General features: G+C 43.3%; 3 protein-coding genes and 1 non-coding gene across 4 annotated transcripts; 1 reads left to right on the top strand and 3 right to left on the bottom strand.

Annotated features, from left to right (window-relative positions):
* Positions 1–1345: 1345 nt before the first annotated feature.
* On the bottom strand, positions 1346–1418 carry BCR41DRAFT_t166. Its single transcript has one exon. It is a non-coding gene; the product is annotated as a tRNA-Lys (tRNA).
* Positions 1419–17581: 16163 nt separating this feature from the next.
* On the bottom strand, positions 17582–18488 carry BCR41DRAFT_402730 (hypothetical protein; the record flags this gene model as incomplete). The annotated part of the gene is made up of 3 exons (XM_022029335.1): positions 17582–17718; positions 17930–18228; positions 18418–18488. 3 exons carry the CDS (start codon positions 18486–18488, stop codon positions 17582–17584), a joined length of 507 nt encoding a protein of 168 aa, XP_021875048.1.
* Positions 18489–19157: 669 nt separating this feature from the next.
* BCR41DRAFT_366145 (histidine phosphatase superfamily-domain-containing protein) lies at positions 19158–22947 on the top strand. Its single transcript, XM_022026201.1, has 11 exons — positions 19158–19291; positions 19321–19424; positions 19545–19673; positions 19829–20063; positions 20087–20273; positions 20381–20532; positions 20611–21280; positions 21379–22201; positions 22296–22382; positions 22471–22734; positions 22876–22947. The coding sequence occupies exons 1-11, from the start codon at positions 19245–19247 to the stop codon at positions 22926–22928; spliced, it is 2751 nt and encodes a 916-aa protein (XP_021875047.1). The 5' UTR covers positions 19158–19244; the 3' UTR covers positions 22929–22947.
* A 96-nt stretch (positions 22948–23043) lies between these two features.
* BCR41DRAFT_402728 (hypothetical protein) lies at positions 23044–23657 on the bottom strand (the record flags this gene model as incomplete). Its single annotated transcript, XM_022029334.1, has 2 exons — positions 23044–23285; positions 23408–23657. Coding segments are annotated over 2 exons (492 nt in total), but the record flags the coding sequence as incomplete, so codon positions are not given.
* Positions 23658–23691: the final 34 nt, after the last annotated feature.

Raw genomic sequence — 23691 nt, 5'->3', positions numbered from 1 at the left:
AGTCTGCGCATTAGAGCGACGACATCTTTAAAGGAATTGAATGTATGTACTGATTTATATGCCAAGTATTTGTATATTCTTTGTTCTGCAATAAGCTTGTGGGAAAACTGTAATTTAACCGATCCTGAAATAGTTATTTGGAACGTAAGGATGTCTGGTTGGACCAAAACTATGAGTTCTACATAATCCTATCTTCCTTTCCACTCAAGCTCCTAGGCCCACACAATGCTGGCCACTGGACACACAGTTTAGCGTCCTCTGAATTCGACCCCTCGCTCGAAATTTGACCCTTTAGTAGAGATGATGACTCAGTTTGAAAATCATACATCAACCTCGGATGTCGAGTTCCGTTTCATTTCTAAAGCTGGGCTAGTTCTCGACCGCAAGCGAGCACATCACGCTGTTTTATCCATATATCCATCACTTTCAGCGAAGCTGACACTTGCTCAGCACAATCCCCACCAACGGCCTGCTACGACTGTCCGACGGCACTATTAGCACATGGGCCGTGTTTGAGAAGTTGATAGGATTCATTTACTCTGGAAGATTACCCTCAGATGGATATGTACCTCGGAGTGATCAATGGAGGGTTACATTGATCTGGGCAAGGAGTATGGGTTAAACAAGTGCCCCACTCTACGCCTGGGTGGAATGGCACCTTAATGAGCTCAGCAAGTGATCACAGACGAAAACGTACTTGAATGTACTTTGGATGGGATTTGAGCATCCCCGGTTACTCAGATGTGCGTGCACCATGTGTAGAGCGATCACAGGTACGCTTCCAAGGGCTAGACCTAGGCCGCATGTAATGAGGCTGCTCAAGAGCCAGTATCGAGGCTGGCGTGGTTGCTATGAATTTGAGGAAGCCTAGTGGTACTGACAATGAAGATGTATGCTACAGCAGCAACACCAAAAGCATGATAGCTATTTGAAGCAATTGATGGCTTAATGCAAACATTCGGTAAAACAACAGGATGAAATAAAATATCGGATCTACCCTTGCTATAAGCTTTGCCCACAATTAGAGGTTACGGGTATTTTCTGAAGTTCAAACCAATGCGTAGTACTGATGCTCTCGGTTTAGTTTAGTTTAGCATAAACAACTTAGGCATTCTTATAATGATAGCTAGGACAACACACGATTAAATGAAAAAACCAGGTACATTAACTGTAAGTTGGACATCAAGGTATTATCATCTGTTTCGTTACCTTTTAAAGTCCAGGTACACAAACATCCTTGTTGGTCCTGAAGTAAAAACCTTTCAGGAGTCGCAAATAAAGCCGTATCCAATAATTCCTGCCGCAATAATATTCTATTCAAAAACTCCAAAATAGAAAAATTATACGCCCAACGCGGGGGTCGAACCCGCAACTTTCAGATTAAAAGTCTGACACTCTACCGATTGAGTTAGCCGGGCTTTTGTTGAGTATTGTCGTAAATGACGCCTATTCATTTACCTAAATATGTATTTCCTTTCAATTTATTTATTTCCTATCATCCTATTTTCTACCATTTTTAAATAGTATTTCAGTAGCTTTTTCCTTCACTGCAAAAACGGCATCTCTCTTCTTATTATCGATGCCCTTTTGCAGGTGAGTTTATCTTCATTATTCTCATTATGAATTCTCAGAAAATTAGCAGTTATTAAAGATCTCTCTTCTTATTATCGATGCCCTTTTGCAGCATCCTCAAAATCATTCAAAGCATTACTTAGGATCACTATCGTATCCCAAAACCACGAGGCTCTTGCCCAATTCTTCATTTTTCATCATTACCTACTAGTTTCCAGAGATCACTAGTAGATGCTCTACGACAAATGGTAGCAAAGGTTCTTTTAACCTCTAACGCGACCTAGTTACTACTCCATTATTATTCTTCTTGACACTTTTTGATTGTACATATTCATCCTTTTGTTGTGATCATATTACAAACTTTTTGCTTTTCCTCAACCAAATTCTTTACCTTCACCACACACTTTTATTTTTCGCGCATATTTTAAAAAAAAAAAAAAAAAAAAAAAAAAAAAAAAAAAATTAGCTTTCTTTTTCCGTTTCATTTATCTCTTTCCTTATTTGTTACCTTTTTACTTGTTTACACACATTTTTATTTATTCATCCCCTTATTTGCCCTTTTTTTTCAAACAAAGACCTTTTATTTATCAACAATGAAACCCCCATCCAATATCAACGTTCAAAGCACCGCAAGCTCCTCTACCACGACCACATCCTCCAATTCCTTTCTTGACACCGATGGTGATGTAAATATGGAAACTACAACCAATCAGCATTTTAATCTTGCAGGAATTGAACGATTCGATAGCAAGACGGATGTTTCATCCTGGTTACGCGCTATGGACGCTTTGTACAAAATTTCCAACGTCAATGATAACTTCTTTACAGTTCGTGTTGCTCTACATATGGAAAAGATCGCACGTGATTGGAGTCTTAGACACATTGACGATCTTGAGACTAAGAATATCCTCACTTGGAAAAAATTCGCTCATGATTTTAAGGAACAATTTGCCAAGGCGGATGATGAGTTCGAGCTACGTTACAAGTACGACAATTTATCCATGAAACCGAACTCAGATGTTATGGAATTCGTCCGTGAGTTCGAGGCAGCATACTATCCACTTCGTGATAAAATTCCCGAAGGAGAAAAAGTATGGAACTTCCGTCGAGTCGCAGATTTATGGCTCCAGCGCAAGCTTCAGAAAGAGAACGCCACGACCTGGAATGAAGTCCTAGATGTTTGTCGCACAGAATCTCATAACTGGCACGCAAAGAGACTCTTAGACAAGGCATCAAGATCCAATGACAAACCTCATACTCCTCCTCCACATCAAGCATCTTACAAAAATAATGACTTTGTCAGACATTCAACCTCACATACCACTTATCATCGAAATAACTCTCATCAAAACAATTCTCATCAAAATAATTCACAACAACACCAAGACCGTCATCAAGACCGTCATCAAGACCATGACCATGTTGCGGAATCTACTATGGACATAGATTCCCTCAGAACAAGACGTCCACCTTGTCCTACTTGTGGCAGGCACGGCCATTCTGAGGTACAATGCTACAAAAACGGTGGCAATGGTCCCCGGTCATGCTATATCTGTGGCAAGACAGATCACAAAGGGTACGCTTGCCCTACAAAGCCTGATAATAAGCCTGACAAATCTGCCCATGTTAATCAATTACAAGCTCATACCGTTGAGCCTATTACAATGACAGATAAATCAGCACCACTAGAAGATCACATCAAAATGTTGCCTGAACAGATCTTCATCAAAACGAACGTCGGCTCAACTGAGCTGATTGCCCTTATCGACGGCGGATGCAATTGCAACGCGATCTCTACAACAGCGCTTAACAGGATCCGCGCATATGATCCTTCGCTCATAAAAAAAGAAACAAAACTCAATCGGCCAACAATCGCCACTACAGCCAATCTTAGTAACGTAAAGTTGACAAGCTTAGTCACTCTCGTATTTACTATCGGCAACTTTACTCATGACGAGGAATTTTGCGTGGCTGATATCCTAAGTCAAGACATTTACCTTGGCCTGGTTTGGTTAAAGAAGTATAATCCAAATACTGATTATGTTCAAGGAACTTTGACTTGGACTGTGAATGGAGCATCATACAAGGCTTCTTCCAAAGACTCATCCCTAAAGGTTCTTTCTTCGGAACCTCAAATGGATTCGTTGTGTACTCATCGAGCCATCCAGCGTGCTGTGTCAAATCAACAAGACCTGGGTTTGGTTTTTCTTCAAGATGAACAATCGACTCCGAAAATTTCTGCTCTTTCGTTAGCGGAAGTTATTAAAGACAACAATATTGATCCTACACTACAGAAGCTTTTATACGAATATGAAAATTCTGTCTTCACTCCATTGTCGACTCTACCACCACAGAGACCTCAAGATCATCACATTGATACAGTAGACGCACGCCCGATCTATAAGCGAGCCTACAAGATGTCCCCAAAAGAGTTGTTAGTTTTAAAGCAACAACTTGATGATTTACTTAAGAAAGGCTTTATCAGACCTTCCATTTCCCCGTGGGCATCCCCTGTTCTATTCGTGACCAAGAGCGATGGTTCCCTCCGGCTGTGTATTGATTATAGAGCTTTGAACTCAATCACAATCAAGAATAGGTACCCACTTCCCTTGATCGAAGAATTTTTCGATCGATTTACTGGTGCTACTGTTTTCTCCAAGCTAGACTTAGAAAGTGCTTTTAATCAAGTGCGTATTCACCCTGCAGACATTCCAAAAACTGCTTTCAATACAAGATATGGCCATTTCGAATACGTAGTCATGCCTTTTGGTCTCACAGGAGGACCTGCTACATGCCAGACTTTAACCAATGATGTCTTAAAGGAATTCTTGGACAAGTTCGTTGTTGTCTTTTTAGACGACATCCTTATTTTCTCTTCTTCTATGAAAGAGCATGTTCAACATCTCAAGCTGGTTCTAGAAGCTTTGAAATCGGCTTCCCTTCACGCAAAGCCCAGCAGTGTACCTTTGGTGTATCTAAGTCAAATTCTTGGGTCATGTCATATCCTCTCGAGGTATGAAGTCGATCCAGACAGGTTGCAGTCCTTAAAGATTGGCCCACTCCATCCAATGTTCAAGAATTACGCTCATTCTTAGGCTTCACAAATTACTACAGGCGATTTATACGCAACTTCGCCAAGATTGCAAGCCCTTGACTGATTTATTAAGCAAGAAGGACAAAACAATGCCAAAAGAGACCTTACCACAATGACTCCTACATCAAGCAGCCATGGACAAGTTGATTCAATGCTTACCTCAACACCAGTTCTTTACCCGGAGACTTTTCTAAGCCATTTTTTGTGGAAACTGATGCCTCTGACATTGCTACAGGAGCATTCTTTCACAAATGATCATAACCGTCTTCACCCGGTTGCTTTGTGTCACACAAGCTCTCTAATTCTGAGAAAAATTTTCCAGTCCATGAAAAGAACTATTGGCCATAGTCGAGCATGTGGAGCATGGCGCTCTTACCTCTTAGGATCAGTAGTAACCGTCTTCACTGATCACGCTAGCCTACGCTTTTTATTTAATCAACCTCATCTGAGCGGTCGTATGGCCAGATGGATTGAATTTTTGGCGCCCTACAATCTTGATATTCAATATCGTCGAGGTGTCGATAACTCAGCCGCAGATGCTTTGTCTCGTTTATCTACACCAACAGTTGCCTCTTCTTGCAACTACTTCATCTATAAAAGACTTTGCCGCTGATAATGTTGACTGGCCTTTATACATCTATGCCTATTTCAAGGATGATCCTTACCTGAAGATGATGAATCTGCTAAACTAGTAAGAGATGAAGCAATTCATTTCCAAGTCGATCACGATACTTTGTGTCGTATAACAGAACACGGCCCAGTCCCATTTGTTCCTTTCGTCAATCGAGCTGATACTCTATATATGTATCATGCTGGCTTTGGTCATCTTGGCCGAAACGGCTTATTCGATCTGGTTTCAACTCGTGTATGGTGGCCAACCCTTCGTGCTGATATTATAACAATGGTCTCAGCTTGTCCTGAATGTCAGCTGTTAGCCCGTCAAGATGCCACTGTTGCACCTCTACATCCTCTAGAGCCTACCTTGCCCTTTCAGCGCTGGGGAATGGACTTCATAGGAGCCCTACCGAAAACCAAGAATGGCAATCGTTGGATTATCACCGCAATTGATTATGCTACCAACTGGCCCTTAGCCCGTGCTGTGCATGAAGCGACTGCATCGGCAGTTGCTGACTTTATTTATGAGGAAATTTTTATGCAGTTTGGATGTCCATCTGAAATTGTCACAGACCGTGGATCAAATTTACGGCAGCGACCTTACAGCGATATATGAATCGGATGGGTACGAACCATCAACTAACATCTGCATACCATCCCCGAGCCAACGGAAAGTGCGAACGATTTAACGGCTTATTAGGCACAATGATTAACAAGTTTGTCGGAAATCATCGTACAGCTTGGGACAGATACATTTTACAAGCCTTATTCGCATGTCGAGTTCGTATACACTCTATCACTAAAGTGTCACCTTTTAAACTGGTTTATGGTCTAGATCCAGTTATCCCTGGAGATACTTCTCACCCTCATTTATTCGACTTCATAACGGAAGATGATTACTCAGCTTACAGACAACAACAGTTTGATCAGATTGATGAAATACGTCGCAAGGCACATGGTCTACAACAGAAAGCAGCAGATCTTATGGCTTCTACCTATGACAAGCAGAATGAAATCGACGAAAATAAATTTCTTCAGGTGATGCTGTCCTTGTGAAGCACTTCGCTAAGAAGAAATTTGATCAAAGTTTTTATGGTCCTTACGTATTGTTCGAGCAACGCCTCTACATACCTTTCAGCTTGCATGGCCTGACGGTACGATAAAAGCTGACTTAGTCCATCAAGATAGATTGAAGAAGGCTGTTCTAGTCGATAACGAGATGCCTAAGGCCTTGGTATAAACCAAAAAGCGCTTCTGATGAATTTTCTATGGATAATTCCATGGACGGATCACCCATTGAAACTTGATCCAGTAAGGCACAAATTCAAGATGCTGCACGACAACGTGTAGCTCAAGAGCAGTTCATCGCTGATCGTGATGCTGTAGCTCCTCTTTCTCCTATCATTCCTCCAGCAAATGTGCTGAGATTTATCAGAGAGAGCTACGGCGTCTATCCAGGCACTCCAGGAGTAGTGCCAATCCGAATGGAGGGGTGTCGTAAATGACGCCTATTCATTTACCTAAATATGTATTTCCTTTCAATTTATTTATTTCCTATCATCCTATTTCTACCTTTTTAAATAGTATTTCAGTAGCTTTTTCCTTCACTGCAAAAACGGCATCTCTCTTCTTATTATCGATGCCTTTTGCAGGTGAGTTTATCTTCATTATTCTCATTATGAATTCTCAGAAAATTAGCAGTTATTAAGATCTCTCTTCTTATTATCGATGCCCTTTTGCAGCATCCTCAAAATCATTCAAAGCATTATTAGGATCACTATCGTATCCCAAAACGAGGCTCTTGCCCAATTCTTTCATTTTTCATCATTACCACTAGTTTCCAGAGATCACTAGTAGATGCTCTACGACAGTATCGCTCTGATAATTAATAATTTAATCCTAAATTACAATATCACGGGACTTATTAAGGGTTGATGCTGATAGTGTTAATAGAAGTAAATAATATTTACTTACAAGTCAGTGTCCTAAATCGAGGCAACTTTAGCTCACGTCCTATAACAAGTGACGTCATGGTAGGTAGGACCAGAGGTATACCTATAGTGGTACCTCAAACCCACCCGTCCTGCCTGGACGTGAGCTCAGCCACCCGATCCTCCCGCTATAATAAATAGTGGACTCTCCGTCCTGAAGTGTTCCTTACCTTTATCTTGGTACAACACTTCAAATTGACTGATCCATATTCGACCCGACTGTCATAGGACCATTTATAAAACTCTTCTCCGATCCATCAAGTCGGACGCTACATTAACACTGCCCCTCTCTTAACACCCCTTACACACCCTAACGTTAGCGCACAAGAGTGCAAAAGTATTTATCAACCCAAGATGTCTGGGGTAAAAAATTCAACTCCATCATCGACAAGATGATGGAGAACAAGCAGAATGAACAATTTCAAAAAACAAAAATTCCCCTTGACGGCCAAGACGCGCAAAAAACCAAGCCAAAGTATTGGGGCCACCACCCCAATTGCAATGAATTCCACTCAACGCTGTTCTTATAATCCAAAAAGGGACTAAAACAAATGCAAGTTGATCAAGAGCGCGCTGCTACCGAGACAGCAATTGACGAAGACGACGAAGAAATGGATGACGAAACAGAGTGGATCGAAGTTCAGAGAACTAAGGAAAGGTTTTTCGTGGCCACGGCTCCTGTGGATCTGATCTATGGCGACACCTACGCTATGAAAAGAGATGAACTCCAGCAGATCCTCATTCACCAAGGCATCCACTGCACGGAGGGACCAACCCGTATCAAGAATAAGGACGGACAAAAAGTTTTTCGCGTCGCCGTTGAAACGCTGGGTGACCTAGAGAACCTGCTGGAACTCACTCACCATAAAGAAGACGAAGAAAACGGAACATCTTCGGAGCAGCCTATCTTCACCAGAGTCGATCAGGACCAACGCATCACAGAACAGGATAGATCAGTTGAAATTTACGGTCTTCATCCCAAGGACTGATGATTTCAGGATCAAATCAGCGATGGCTCAGTTTGGCGAAGTGGAAAAAATTGTAACTCGTCCATGCAAAAATGGTATCAAAATTGTGGCAAGAGTTCTCTTTAGACAAGAGGAGAGTGTAAAGAAAATCCAAGCGGAAAAGAAAAAGTGGGTTTTCGTTGGTAGAGATCTTGCTCGTTTAAGTACAATTGGAAAGGAGAAAGTAGTGTGGGAACTGCGTTATGTCGCAAAGCTGTCTCAACTCCCTATGGGAACAACGCCTTTGGACTTGAAAGAGATCCTGGGCGAAAATAAGGCTGAGTTTTTAATTATCCCAAGGATTTTCTCGAAAGAGGGTAAATACACAAAGACTTTACGTGAAGCATTCGTTTATTTCTCATCAGAAGCAGACATGGTTAGCTGCATGGAGATTCCCATTAAAGTAGGTGGGAAAGAAACTATGTGGGGAGATAAAGAAGACAAAAGATGTAGAGAGTGCGGTGAACTAGGCCATATTCAAAGGGTGTGCACAATTTACATTGAAAGAATGAAGACTAAGGCCCACTCCAGGCAGTGAAAGAGTACCAAAGAGGTGGAGCGCTTAAGGTCACGGCTAACCGTACATTTGCACAGATCATTGGAAGTAGCAGCCAAAATGGAGAACAGACACAGAGACAAAGCGAATTGCAAAATGGACCGCAAAATGGACCGCAAAATGGACTGCAGAATGGACAAAAGCGGCCACAACAAAATAAGCAACAACAGCCTGGACAGCAGCATAATGGACAAAATAAAGCTATGCAAAAATGTATTGGAAAAGAAAATTGGACAGCTTCAAGAGACTATCGTTAAATGCAACAGGAGCCATTACAGCTTGCGCAGACCAATCAGATGTTGATGTCTATAGTGATTCAAATGCTCTCAAAGAATATGGGCATCACTGTCCCTAAGGAACAGCTAATGGCAGTCGGTCTGAGCGCAGACACAAGTCGCAGCGCGATGAAGTCAAAGAAAGGCCAGAACTCCAGTGGACTAGCTATCCCAGACACGAACGAGACTTTGGCCGCTATTATGGCGCTAATGGGCCCACCCAGGGCTGCTGAAAAAACAGTACCATTGCCATCAAAGCCTGTAGTGATAATTGGACAATCCTCAAAACCTTCCTTAAATGAGTAATACGCCTAACATAGTAACATGTAGGACAGTAAATAGAGATGGAAAGAATGATAGATTGAAGTTAGGAACCTTCAATACACAGGGAATTTTAACAGCTGGAAAATTGGAAACACTTTGTCATTGGGGAGAGTCAGAAGAGTATGATGTTATTCGTTACAAGAGACAAATATGAATCATGGTGCGAAAATAGCAGCAGACTATATAAAACAAGAAAGTTATAAATTTTGGTGGTTAACAGGTGAGGAAGGGAAAACGCGAGGTACGGGAGTCGGCCTCATTATCCACAAGTGGCTATGGGTACATGCTGGGAGAATATCCTCATGTGGAAGCAGAGGGCAGTCTAGAGATTTTAATTTCAAAGGACAATTAAAGCTTCGGGTGATTAATTGTTATGTACCCAGTGAAGATAGAACGAATCGTGAAAAGGAAAAGCAGCGCAGAGAATTAAGCGAGTGGCTCAAAGGAGAATGTATTAGTGCAAGAGCAGAACGCAGGGAGGTAATTATTATGGGAGACTTCAATGGGGTATGCAATCCCAGGATTGACAGAAAAAACTGCACAAGGACCAGCACCAATCCAGAAACCGATATCCTAAAATGGCTACAAACAGAGCAATTCTACGACACCTACAGGGCGTTACACCCAACAACACAAGACTTTACATGCCAAGGTGTCAGCCGAATTGACATGATCTTTACAGATAGCTTGTTGGTGGGCAAGCTTGTGTATGTTGATCACAGTTCGGTTGATGGAGTCTCGTCGGACCATAAAATGGTGACGGCCAATATCACAATCCAAGCACTCATCCACAAGGCAGATCCTCTTAAGTACAAGAAACCCAAAGGCTTCCGCTTTCAATTTCGAGACATTAACAAGACACAGTGGGATGATTTTGAAAATGCCTTAAACATGGCTCTCGACGATCAGGAGAAAATGAGGAATCTTGGACTCAAATATGAGAACCAAAATGAAGGCAGAATAACTCCGGAAGAATTAGAGAAGGTAAAGGTGGAACAAGCGTGGCGCTGGTACTCAAAAACAGTGCTTCGCTGTGCAAAAGCGACCCTACCAGGTAAAACAGTAGGTAGATCAGGGGTGAAACCTCAAGCAGAACTCTCGATCTTACACTTAGTGCGGGACCTAAGCAAGATCAAGCAAGCAACGGTGGCAATTAGACGGAGAAGACGAACCGATCTAGAGGATAGTGCAAGAGAATATCTAGAGGCGGAGCGGATCAAATTCAACAACCACGCGAAATGGATGAGGGAAGAAACGGAAAGAGGAATGGAGGATCTAGGCGAGGTGCCTGGGTGGAACGCAGATGAAGAAGAATGGGAGACATGGAGCAAGGGTATCAAGAAAAGATGGGTACAGGCAATATCGGAGATGCAGACAGAGAGGCGTTTAGAAAAAGCATCGAAGATGACAGAGTGGATTGAACAGAGATGCGGACAGCTGCTTACGGCGACAGGTCGGATGATTGATAAGTTGTTAGGTAGAGGACATGGAAGAGTCATACTGGACAGGATTCAAGTACAGGAGGACGGTGACACTTTCAACATTCTTGAGCCAGAAGGTATTAAAAGGCACGTCAGAGAATGGTTTCAAAAGTGGCACGGTCCCAGGCCTGCAAAACCTCTGGAACAAGGAACACGCTGGGAAAGACAATACGCACCACACGAAAGGATCAAGGAAGAATGGTATGATGGGCTCATGAGCCCACCTTCATGGGAGGAATTTATGGTAGTGATCCAAGAGACACCAAAGAACAAAGCACCAGGAGTATCAGGCACCACGAACGATTTATTTCAACATCAAGGCCAAGTCGGACATAACATTCTTTTCCAGATTGTTGGTGCCACAATAGTCCAAGAAACAATACCAAAGGATTGGAAAACTGGACTATTGTATTGCATCCCAAAGGCAGCAGAATGGTCAGGAAGCATGGCGGAAGTCAGGCCGATTGCGCTTCTAGAACATGCAAGAAAAATCATGTTCACAGTTCTAACCAATAGACTTAGTGAAATGATGCGGCGTCATAACATCTTGCGGGGGCCTAACTTTTCTGTCTTAAAAGGAACGACGACAAAGGACCCAATTCATATCCTCCAAGCAGCAATGGAAGATGCTAGAGAGTTTCGCAAGGAGCAATGGATAGTGTTCCAAGATATGAAAAGGTGTTTTGATTCGGTCAATTGTGCTTCCGATGGTATGTTGTCCAGAGGGCTACGTCGCTTACGAGTTCCAGAGGCATTTATCAGGTTGTGTGAGAACATCGCTGTTACCAAGGTCAATAGAGTTATTACAGAATACGGGCTTACGAAAGAGTACCGCCCAGAATGCGGTCTGGATCAAGGAGGCGTAGAGTGCCCTTTACTCTGGCGAATAGCTTATGATCCACTACTATGTGAAGTTATGGACCACATGAAGGGATACAGAATAGAGGGCCCTCCAGATACACCTCAGCTCGCATGTCTGGCTTTTGTGGACGACACGACATGGATATCTGACTCCAAGCAACATGTACAGGATATACTAGATGTCGCCACGTCCTTTTTTGTTCTTAACGGGGTCGAAATCAATGCGAAAAAGACGCAGGTGCTAACACTAAACAGCAAGCTCAACAATAACAATAATCTCCATTTTGGTACACCGGCAGAAGAAATCCGCCCGCTGGGCAAAGATGACCCTGTCCGGATACTAGGTGTCTGGGTAACAGCCAGAGGGTCGGTGAAGACAACAGAGAACATTGTAGAAAGAGAAGTCACGTCAATGTGTAGTATTCTCTCCTCAAAAGCAGTAACCGACAAACAGACAGCATATCTCATCAATAACGTCCTCATACCCAAGGTGCTTTATAGGATTTCGGCACAGATACTTCCCCTTCTTTTGTGAGACGAATGACAGGTAAGTATATGAAGCTATGTAAGAGCAAAGCACGTATGCCGTCAAACCACACCCAACAGCATAATGCATCACCCTAGATTCTATGCAATTAAAAACTTAGAAGACGCACAGACAGAGGAGCAGATATCAACCCTGTTCCTACGCCTAAATGACAATGGGTTGATGGGACGTATCTGTAGAGCACGTCTCATTGCCCTCCAGAAGCGCCTTAGGACGAGCAAGCTCCCAACTGCAGAGCCACACAAATAAAAGCATACAAACACAACTTCGCATCAAGCGTCTGTAAACTAATGGCCGATCGACAAGTGAAGTTTGACTTGCAACTAGCAAACGATTTTGGGCTCCCTGGAAATGCTCTCAATATAGCAGACATGCTTCATGGCATTGTGGATGACCAGCCTGTGCGGGAATTAGCAGCAAGAGGAATATATTATGCTGAGCAAACTCTAGACGAGGATTCGTCACTCAAATCCTGGAATGAGGTACGTACGAAAAGGAGAGACCCAAAGGCATCTCCAGCATGGTTCCACAATGTTCAAAATGCCCTTCATGAGTCCCTTTACACACACAACTTTATCGAAGTATGGTGTAGAGACAAAAAGAACATTCTTCAGAGACTAGACGAAGAGGAAGAGAGAGATTTAAGGGAGCTCCAACAGCTAAATGAGGCTGAAAACAATGAGAGAGCAGATGAACTACTCACAGAAGACAATATGTTGGAGGAGCAGCCCACTGAGGATGATGAGGATGATGAAGTTGGATATATAAGTTACCTCAGTGACGTGGAAGAAGACCCCAGAGAGCCACTTGATCCCCTAAGTGTAGAACAGCGGGAGGAAAGAGAAAGAAGAGCACAGTGTTACATACAAGAGGGTATGCAGGAGTATGAAGGATACACTGAGTCTGATCGCGAACTCCAAAAAGAATACTTGCGAGAAAATTTTGAAAAAAGAGAGCGTTTGAGAGAAAAAGAGCGCGAAGCTAACGAGAGGCATAGGCTGTGGAAAGATCCTCAAGGAAGGAAAATGTTACAATTTCGCGACCGTTTGGAAAGAGGGAAGAGGGAGCAATGGTTGCTAAGAAAAATAGAGCAAGAGAGGAAAAAAGAAGAGGCGGAGAGAAGGAGAGTGTGGCGACGTGAACAGTGGGTGCAAGCCAAGCAAGAAGCCGCACACTCGAAGGCTATCGAAAGAGCTCGCCGTCAAGAACGCCTACGGTTACAGGCTAGGTTTCAAAGGCTCGATGAACAAGGAAGAAGAGAACAGCGACGACGAGCGGCTTTCAACCGAGCAAGACGTAGAGCACAAGAGCGAAACAAGATACGTGGACGCCATGAACTCGATGAACAAGCTCTCGATAGGAGGCTCAGGACGAAAGCGCAGAAGAGATGGACTCCTCAAGAACAAGGAATAATAAAATCCCAGAGGGTCATCATCGGTGGTTTGGCTCCTCTGAGTGCCTAGGTGTAGAGATCCCACAGGTTGACATGGACAATATACTGCGTCAAAGAGAGAAACTATCAACGATGAGTCAGCTAACACTTTACTCCGATGGGTCCCTTGAAGAGGCAGGAAGAAGGGCGGCGCGGATGGCTTTCGGGTGGTGGCTCAGATAGGCCCAGAAAGCTTCTCAAATGTAGTTTCAGGTAGAGTCGATGGGTATGCTTCATCCACCAAGGCAGAGCTAGTAGGACTGTACGCAGCCATTCTAGTCAGTCCCCGTAACGTTCCAACGACTGTCTACATAGACAACATGGCGGTAGTGGTTCAGTTCAAGGACCTTGCTCAAAAGCGAGAAGCAAGCACTGAACGGCAGCGATTGCGATCCAAGTACGCAGTGTGGTGGGCAGCCATTTCGAGAGCGCTCTTTAAGCAGGGCGGGAAGGTAACTGTGAAATGGGTCAAGGGCCATGCTGGGAATAGAGGCAATATAAGGGCAGACCAAGCCGCCAAAGATGCTCATTTTAGCGAAATGTGGACAATCAAAGGACTGGAACACAACGATCTGCGCTGCCACGCTATTTTCGAGAACGAGGTGGTGGAGGATGATCTTAGACACCTGCTAAAACTCCAATCAGCAGTGAGAACACATTACTTGTGGGCGTCTCAGAACAGAGTCAGGAATTATATTGCAGACTGAAAAATATTTAGACAGTAGTTATCAGAAGCTAAGATAAGTGAGAATAAGATGTGGGTCCACACACCACATCCATGGGGTATTTATTCATTTTCTGGTAGAGAGACTCGTACCAAGTAACTACATATCTATCTAGAAGCGACATGGGATTATTCAGGAACCATGTCGTGTTTTGTCGCGTCTCTAGTGACGCGTTATTATTATTATTATATTTTTCTTAGCGTATTAATTTTGGGAATTCCCCTAGTGTGTTCCTAGTGTGTTTTTAGTATTTTTCTTAACCTTATAGCTGGGCCGTTATTATCTTGTATATTGAAATATACAACACAGACTGGCGAGAAGTAGAATGGAAAGCAAGCCTGCATATTCTTCACGATGGCAACACGCCTAGAGGCCTCTTCACCAGCCCAGCAGATTGTCACAAGAGAGCGCACAGTAATAAAAGGTCCATGGTATGCTTCCTACACTCACTTATATGAGGCAGTGGGACCGGACCTTATGAGACTGACATCTGCAGGATGTGTGAACAGGAGCAGGAGAATAGAACACCTCTGGCGATGTCCATGACACTGGACGAGCAATTGAAAGGTTGGAAGCAGGCCATAAATCATCACGAAGGATGGCAAAAGAGCATTAGTAAGGAGAAGAAGCTCTGGAAGACAAAAAGGGAAAACACAGGAGCCAAACTGAATAAAGGAGCCCTCGTTTACACCTGTAGCGACAACGTGATTTGGGCTCTTTGGAAGCGATGTTCAAGGGCGTCAGAGAGATTCGACATGCAAGCGCTCTGTTTGGTGAGGAAGAGTGGATATGGGCGGAGGAACGAGGGTGAGGATGCCCACTGGACTGTCCAAGACTTGTACCACGGTTTGGTGCCGAAGGAGCTGATACAAAAATGGAAGACGATCTTCAGAACCACAGCATCGATCTCAAGGTACATTGTTTGCCGCTTTGTCAAGTCAATCGAGGAACTCGGCAGGACTGAAATCTGGAACAGACGCTGCAAAGTCACCGTCAACTGGGAAAGAGACAATGGCATCACCTCTGTGAGCAAACGCGCCAGGGGACGCAACTGTTGGAGGCACAGACGTAGCAGAGTGAATTCTTTGGCTCTCACCAGGGAAACAAGAACAGCAGATGTAAGCGATGCAGATCAGGGGGCAAGGGATGGCGGCAAGCTCCGCAGCAGGTGGAATTGGCGATTAGGAGCGCCTGGAAAGCTGTAAATTTTTGATATTGAGGCAGCGGCTAAAGGTGACCTTCCACACAGCAGGTAAGTAGGGTAGAGCCATGCCGCACATCTCCGGGACACAAGGAAGTCTACTCAATGCTGACGTGGTTTATGAACAGGATTGTAGTACTGTGGCAGTAAAGTGCGGCTTCGGTCGATTATTAGGATACCGCTTTATTTGCACCCCAGAATGGGGCACCCATTTTAGAGCTAACATCATAAAAATCTACATGCCTCGTGGGTCTTGTTATCAAAAAAAAAAAAAAAAAGGTATAAACAGAGAAATACAAATGATCCACTGACATGAAGCGCCAAGGTTCACCGGAAGGATATTGGCGGAGCCATCTGGAGGCAGGCTTCCATTAGTGATAACATTTCCAAAGAACATAGAAAACAAGTAATGCAGAGAGCTCCTGAAGAACAAGGTTGGCCATTGCTTATTCTGGCCAAGTTTATCCAGAGAGGTTGAACGGTGATATTGAACCAAGTGGACCAAGTAGGCCGTACCATTATGGCCCTAACAATTTCTCGCTGGACTGCAAAGATATTTTAAAGCTTGACCATTTGACTATGGCCACTATATAAGGGTCAAAAATATATTACAACAGCGTGCGCAGCATCGAAGACCATTTGTAAAACAACGCGTTGCGAATCGGTATAGTCTACATCATCAATTGGTGGGCGAACTAGGGGCCGAGGCTGAACGAGCAGAGCTTGAATGTGGCAAAGAAGGGGTTGTAAAGCAACAGCGGACATCGAGGGCGCTTCAAAAGATGTTAAGACGATAAATGGCAGTAAAAGTGTCCGTGAAAGAAATGCAGCTATGCGAGCAAAAGGGACGAGCTAGGATTGAAGGATGAAGGCAGCTAACAAAGGCGGTAGGGGTGATAAGTGACGCAAGGATATCTATACTAGTAGAGCATTCAGCTTCGCCCAGACGGCTATGATCAATGTGAACACAGTATCACATTATAGTAGCATTCAGCCTATAAACATCACTCTTAACTATACCTTAATAATATCATCGTTTATCTTCACTACCTGCCACACACAAGCATGATCAGTGACGTATCTGTAGTGACTATGCCCATTCAGGACCAAGACTTAGGAGACACTATCTATTGACGATCAGCATGAAAGTATCACCAGCGCGCGCCAAACTCTGTTGTGTGCTCGCGACGACTCTCAACAGCCTTGAGTTACAGTGGCCGATGTATTCATAGATGAAGATCAGTCCAAGGGCGTTGATTCAGCAACGACAGACATTAATAAGTCGGCTAAGGCAGTACTCAGCTAGTGTATAATGATGGACAATAGTGGATCAAGCTTAAAAAGCACAAGAAGAAGTTAGAGCAAAATGGGTGTATAGCCATGCAGGGTATGTCGGAAATGAGGTTGTAGACAGGCCAGCAAAGACAGCCTATGCGGCTATATTAGGTCTTTGGTAGGAGCAATACCACGGCATTAGGTACTATACTTTGATCACAAACAGCTGCTGGATAAGGATGCAGCAAAAAGTTGTTTATAACAAGCATGAAGCTACACTTCCCTTTCCCATGTGGTTATCCGTTAGTCTTAAAATAAAAAAATTAAGATAAATAAAAAAAAGGGTTTTCTTGCCACAGTCCACTCCGGTAGATGGAACACCGAGTGTGGCCTTAACCAGATAAACCAGATAAGTCTTGGATTTTTGGCCATTTGGGGTAGTCAAATTAATAATTTGCATTTAAAAAAAGGTTGTTTGCCTTCTGAATATATGGGTATGCTCTTGAAAGCTACAAGGCCAAAAAGCCTATTCCTTAAGACTTGTAAATATAAAGAGTTTCCATAGTAATTAGGGCTTCTCGTTAATCGGTACAAGCCTTTTTTTCATTCCAGCCAAGTATTACAGTTATCTAATATGGGCATCGCTCTCGACTTTAAAATCCTTGAAAGATTGCTCTAGAGACATGTAAAGCTTCGTTGTACTCGGTTCTCCTTTCAGAAACGCCCCTATCTCATCAAGTCCTTGTCGGAAGATGTAGTGCGCTAAATTTAATTAATCATGGAAGCATAGGTCATGAATTTTGAATCATTCGTTTTTAGTGTGCATGGCCATGAATAGTCTTTTTTTTTTTTTTTTTTTTTTTTGATACCTTCATAGTGAGCCGTCCGTTAGCCCAATTCCGCTCTATGAATGTGTTGTTTCTTGTGCCTACCCCAGCCCCAGCCCCAGTCCCAGTCCTTATTGCGCCTAAACCTGCACCTATCCATGAACTCTCTTCAGAGCTACAAGACATTTTCGTAGCCATGTAAAGGCTATAGTAGGCTGCCGTGAGCAAGGCTTGGTAGCAAGTCTTCAACTGAGCGAGATCTTCAGCCGTAATCATGTGTATTAACTCTGGATCTCGCTCAAGTTGAACAGTAAGGTCAGCAAACGCATCCTGCAGAAGCCAAAGTGGCATAACTGAAGTTGAAACAGACTTAGATGACATGCGTGTCGAAGAGATATCCGAGATTGGTGAGGTAGTCAGAACATATTCTGCGTTTGCTTTTTCACTGGTGGCAATCTTTGCTGTTTTGGGGTGACATTTTATCACTTGAAGATGGCGGCATTGGTAGTGATGGTAGTGTCGTGTGAAATCGTAGACCAAGGGCCATGGCTATCCCAAAAGAACCCAAAAAAAGGCCTATATTAGCAACGAGATAGGCCTTAAATGCCTAAAATTGATTTTTTAGCCCTTTTACCTCGCTTCTGAATATTTCTTGATGATTTTGAGAAGCTCTGTCCGTGCCGGTGACTTCTTTTCTGCAGCCATTGTTAATAGCATATTGTTATTGTCTTATTGTTACTAGTAAAGGGTGAGAAGGAGAGAGTGTGTGGTGCAAATGAAGAGTGAAATTTGTGTTATCCATTTACTGCGGCTTGGCTCGAACATGTAAAAAAAAAACTGAAACATCTTTCTGTCCTACCATATTGAAACGCATCCAAAAGAAACTCGAGATGGTGCTTCACGATCAGTAAGTTTCGTCGCGTTTTTTTTCTATTCATTCCAAGGACGCTGTGCATGCTGTGAGCCTTGTGCAACACATGGTACTACAACAACCTCAACTGCTGACTCAATCCAAACTCCTGGAAAAGCATCAAAAATATAGATTGCCATATCCAACAGTCAACCGCCTGGTCGACTAGCGACCAATATACATCCTTTGCCACACATTCGATACTATTAGATAGTCTTATAGTGACATAAAGCATAAATAGGGGCAGTGCTTGAATCGCAGTGGTGATACAAAGGTGGCACCAGCCTCCATCTTGCAGCAGCAGATCTCATCAATGTTTCTCTTGCAATTTATAGTTGCATAATCTTTGGTAGCGACCAGGAAGAATCATGCCCTCTCATTTCGTTTTCTCAGGGACAAGCATAAAAAGAGAGCTCGTCTTCCTTGCATTTTACTTGCTTGCTTGCTGATTGTCCTCGTTCCTCCCTTGTCTCCACTCTAGTCTTTTCTTTACTACTTGTCTTATTTACACCATCGAATCATTTTCTACTTCAGCTTCGTGAAAGCATAGAATGGAAGGACAGCCCATTCCCATAACTAACGGGTTTACACTCCCTAGGTCCTTTGGTTCGCTCCATAGCAGCTCAGCTCAAGCAGCGATGGCGAAACTGAAATCCCTTCATTCAGTCCAAGCTCATTTGGCTCGCTTACACCAATTTCCCCTCCAAGTGCATTTCATCCACGAAAGAAATGTAATTGCATTGCACATTTGCTGTCTTTTTTTTTCTTTTTTTTTTTAGGAGATTCTTTTCAAACTTTTTTTTTTTTTTTTTTTTTTTTTTTTTGAATGGGATGGCGGAATGAAATTGTAGACATCATTGGTGTATGTGCAATGGATGACAAAGCTCGTTCAAAGCCCATGCGTAACATTCTGGACCGTCTGCTAAACAGTGGACCCTTCGAGGCTATAATCTTCGGCGACAAATGTATCCTTGATGAAGGTATGTTACTCAACGATTATGAGAATTGTATGGGTCTGAGCGTGCAGAATCAGATGTGATAGGTCCAAAACATGGGAATGGACTTGATAGGATAAGCATGGCCAGGAAAAGAAAAAAAGAGTTGTCTCTAAATGTTTTCTCGCTTTCCGATATAGATGTCAAAGCATGGCCAGCATGCGACTTCTTTATTTCGTTTTTTTCAAAAGGCTTTCCACTCCGCAAGTCTATAGAATATGTTAAACTCAGAACACCATTTTGTGTAAACGAGGTTGACATGCAAACAGTTCTTTGGGACCGCAGGCTTGTGCTCGAAATTATGGACCAGATCGGTGTACAAACACCTAAGCGGCTAACGATGGATCGCGATGGCGGGCCTGGTTGGATGAGAGAGTTTTGCAAAAATTGAAACTAAGAGGCGTAAGTGTTCCGAGCACTCGATCAAAGCCAGAGTTCAAGATCATTGATCAAGATACAATACAGATCGGGGATCAGATCATGACAAAGCCCTTCGTAGAGAAGCCTGTCTCTGGTGAAGATCATAACATTCATGTTTACTATCATTCTTCAGCTGGAGGAGGAGGGAGACGCCTCTTCCGCAAGGTAATATAGCTAGCAAACTGAATACGTTACACTGTGAAGAGCATTAAATGGTCATAAGGACACTTTCTAACATTTGCCGTCTCATTTTTCATACGGTATTAATCAAGGTCGCCAACAAATCGAGTGAGTTTGACCCAGATCTCAATACGCCTAGAATAGACGGATCATATATCTATGAGGAGTTTTTGGATGTTGACAATGCTGAGGATATCAAAGTCTATACTATTGGCGACCAGTTTGTGTATGCAGAGACTAGAAAGTAAGTTTATTTTTAAAATAAAACTTTATGTTGTCGGGAAGTTAATCAGAGCATGCCATCCAACTAACGACTCTACAGATCTCCTGTGGTAGATGGGCATGTTCGTAGGAATACTGATGGGAGAGAGATTCGCTATGTCGCCCAGCTCACGCCTGAGGAGAAATCAATGGCTGCAAGCATCTGCAAGGTCTTTGGACAACGTGTCTGCGGATTCGATCTTTTGCGTGTGTCTGGCAAATCCTATGTTATTGACGTCAACGGATGGTCGTTTGTCAAAGGCAACAATTACTATTACAATAATTGCGCTAGAATCCTTCAGGACGTTTTTTTGCGTAATGCACGTCAACGCAAGCTGTCCGAAGTTGTCTTCCCCAGAGAACTCAGTGCTGAAAATTCGTGGCGGCTGAAGGCATTCGTTTCTGTCTTCAGACACGCTGATAGGACGCCAAAGCAAAAGATGAAGTTCACATTCAGTTCAGCGCCATTCCGGGAGCTTTTGAACGGTGGAGGTGAAGAAGTGATCATTCGGAATGCAAAGGACCTGAAGCTGGTCTGTGCAGCAGCCGAGCAGGCAATGGAAGAAGGGCTTGAGGACAGTAGTAGGTTGATGCTGCTCAAGATATCCTTGACAAGAAGTCAAATTTACCAGGCACCAAAGTTCAAGTCAAGCCCACTATTACCAAAGATGAAGAAGGCAACTCCAAGTCAGTCAAGCTACAGATTATTGTCAAATGGGGAGGGGAGGTGGGTAAAAGCGTTGTTAGAACAAACATGTGCTATATCTTTCTTTCCGAGTAGTCATGGTGCATTGACATTTTTGCTTCTATCTTTTTTTCCATTTTCTAGTTCACACATGCTGCTAAGTATCAATCCAGAGATTTGGGTGACAATCTCCGCAAAGATCTACAGATCATGAACAAGCAAGTCTTGGACGATGTCAAGATCTTCACTTCTTCAGAGCGTCGGGTCCGTGCTACTGCTGAGTTGTTCACGCAGCGATTCCTTGATATTAGAGAGGTTCCAAAAGATATGCTTTTAATTCGAAAAGAGATGCTCGATGACAGCAATGCTGCGAAGGAAAAGACTGATATCGTCAAGAAGGAGCTTCACGACCTGCTGCAGCCCGACAATGCAGATAAGATTGCAAAGATATGGCCAAAGGGTGCGACAGATCCAGGAGAAATTGTGCAAGATATCATTGTGACTATGAGGAAACTTCGAGAGATCATGCGGAGGAATTTCAAGATCTTAGATATCGATTCTATTCAAAGATCGTGGTGCTGCTATGAAGATCCATCACTGTTTTATGAGCGTTGGGAAAAGATCTTTGGCGAATTTGCGGATGGAGATCGTGATGACTTTGATCCATCGAAGGTATCGGACCTGTATGATTCATTAAAATATGATGCACTGCACAACCGGACCTTCCTAGAGAAAATTTTTATCGATTCAGAGTCAGATAGTGGTATGGGACCTCTCAAGGACCTTTACTCCAAAGCCAAGATCCTCTTCGACTTTGTGGCTCCACTGGAGTATGGCATCAGCGAGGAAGATCGTCTCGAAATTGGGCTACTGACTAGTATGCCACTGATCAAACAAATTGTTGAAGACCTGGAGTCATGCAAACGTCCAGATGCGGCGCCATGCACGCGCCTTTACTTTACAAAAGGTAATACACCGCCAAATTAGCTTGGCATATCAAACCAAGTCATATACTGATGTTAGGTGTTTTTACATTATTTTATTTTTTATTTTTATTTTAGAGTCCCATGTCCATACCTTACTCAACATTGTCTATTTGTCGGGGATCCCAACGCGCCTTAGCAAGAGCAAGATCCCAGAGTTGGATTGTAAGTAGAAAGATACAGGTCAATTGCTTCACTTTATTTTCCTACAAGATGAATTATCGTACTCACATAAAGATGTATTCCAAAATAGACTTGACACAAATCACATTCGAATTGTACGAAAGGAGTAGCCCTGTTATGCCGGGTAATGGGTCGAGGTTAATGACTGGATCGTCTCTCCATGATGAAAATCAACACTTCCCCAGTTCGTCTCCGGAGTATTCTCTGCGCATCGGATTCTCGCCCGGAGCAGGAAACCCCAATATTTTAGATCTTCATATGGACTCAAAACACTGTCTCTCTGTTATGCAGCGCCGCAACCTGACCGACCATTCCCTCTTGACGACGCATTGCGGTACTACAAGACCCAGATAGAGAACCCAAAGTACAGAAGTGTCAATCGCCGGATTCGCGAGAGTCGAATGCTAGGGCACAGGCTAGTAGTGACGAGAGCGAGGAGGATACAATTGAAGATGAAATCCTTTAATGATCATAGGTTCTCCACCAGTAGAGCGTCCAGGGTTCGTGGAAAGGTTTTTTGAGCCATAAAACACACGGCAACAGCAACAGCTTGATAATATAATAAAAGGCACTGGTTTTCTCCAGTTCTATTTTTTTTATTTTATCTTGTTATATTGTATTTTAAAAATATGTATACAAGACTCTACATTTGTTGCTGCGTCGGTTTTGTCTTGTCGTTCTTCTTAGTGTTGCCTTGTAAAAGCATGGTTACTGTCGTTGCAGAGACCCACTCAGGTTGCCTCACATACTTCGATACCGGTTCGAATTCTATTTTGACTCTCTCCATGACAGCATTACGGTCCTCTTGAGTAGTGCTCTTGCCTCTCTTGCCATTAATCTGGATTTCGAGCCTATGACCCTTTTCCAAATGTGCTCGTGACTTGGCTAGTTTGTGGGCCAGTCGTGTGGATCTGTTCCCCAATTGAGTTGAAGTTCCTTTGTCGAAAGTTCATTTGTCTTCTTTGCTTGCTTGGCTGCTTTGGCCTTTTCATACAACTCTTTTTTACTAAATAGTTTGCATTTAGGGGGTCTTGCACGCGAGTCCACCTCAACAAGGACGTACTGTGATCGATCAAATGTCTTGAGAACGTGTCTGAGCTGCTTCTCGCCCTGGTTGCCCTCAGGCGTGATATACTGGATCCAGGTTGACTCGATCTCTTCGTCACGGCGTGGTCTATCAGGGACTGGGCGCTTGCTCCCTCCTTCCTCATCTTGATCACCACCTTTTTTTAGGCCTGTATAAGCATACTTTTGGGCCCCTTTGCAGCAGCAGCATCGATATTACTACTTT

Source organism: Lobosporangium transversale, assembly GCF_002105155.1.
Source record: "Lobosporangium transversale strain NRRL 3116 chromosome Unknown BCR41scaffold_113, whole genome shotgun sequence".
Lineage (NCBI taxonomy): Eukaryota > Fungi > Mortierellomycota > Mortierellomycetes > Mortierellales > Mortierellaceae > Lobosporangium > Lobosporangium transversale.
This window is presented reverse-complemented; position numbering and strand designations above follow the sequence as displayed.

Excerpts from the sequence above, each read along its gene's own strand:
- BCR41DRAFT_366145 (XM_022026201.1), top strand. The coding sequence starts at position 19,245 with ATGGAAGGACAGCCCATTCCCATAACTAACGGGTTTACACTCCCTAG. Across the intron at positions 21,281-21,378 it reads CAAATGGGGAGGGGAGGTGG|TTCACACATGCTGCTAAGTA; the intron begins GTAAAAGCGTTG and ends TCCATTTTCTAG. Across the intron at positions 22,735-22,875 it reads CCTCTTGACGACGCATTGCG|GTTCTCCACCAGTAGAGCGT; the intron begins GTACTACAAGAC and ends TAATGATCATAG.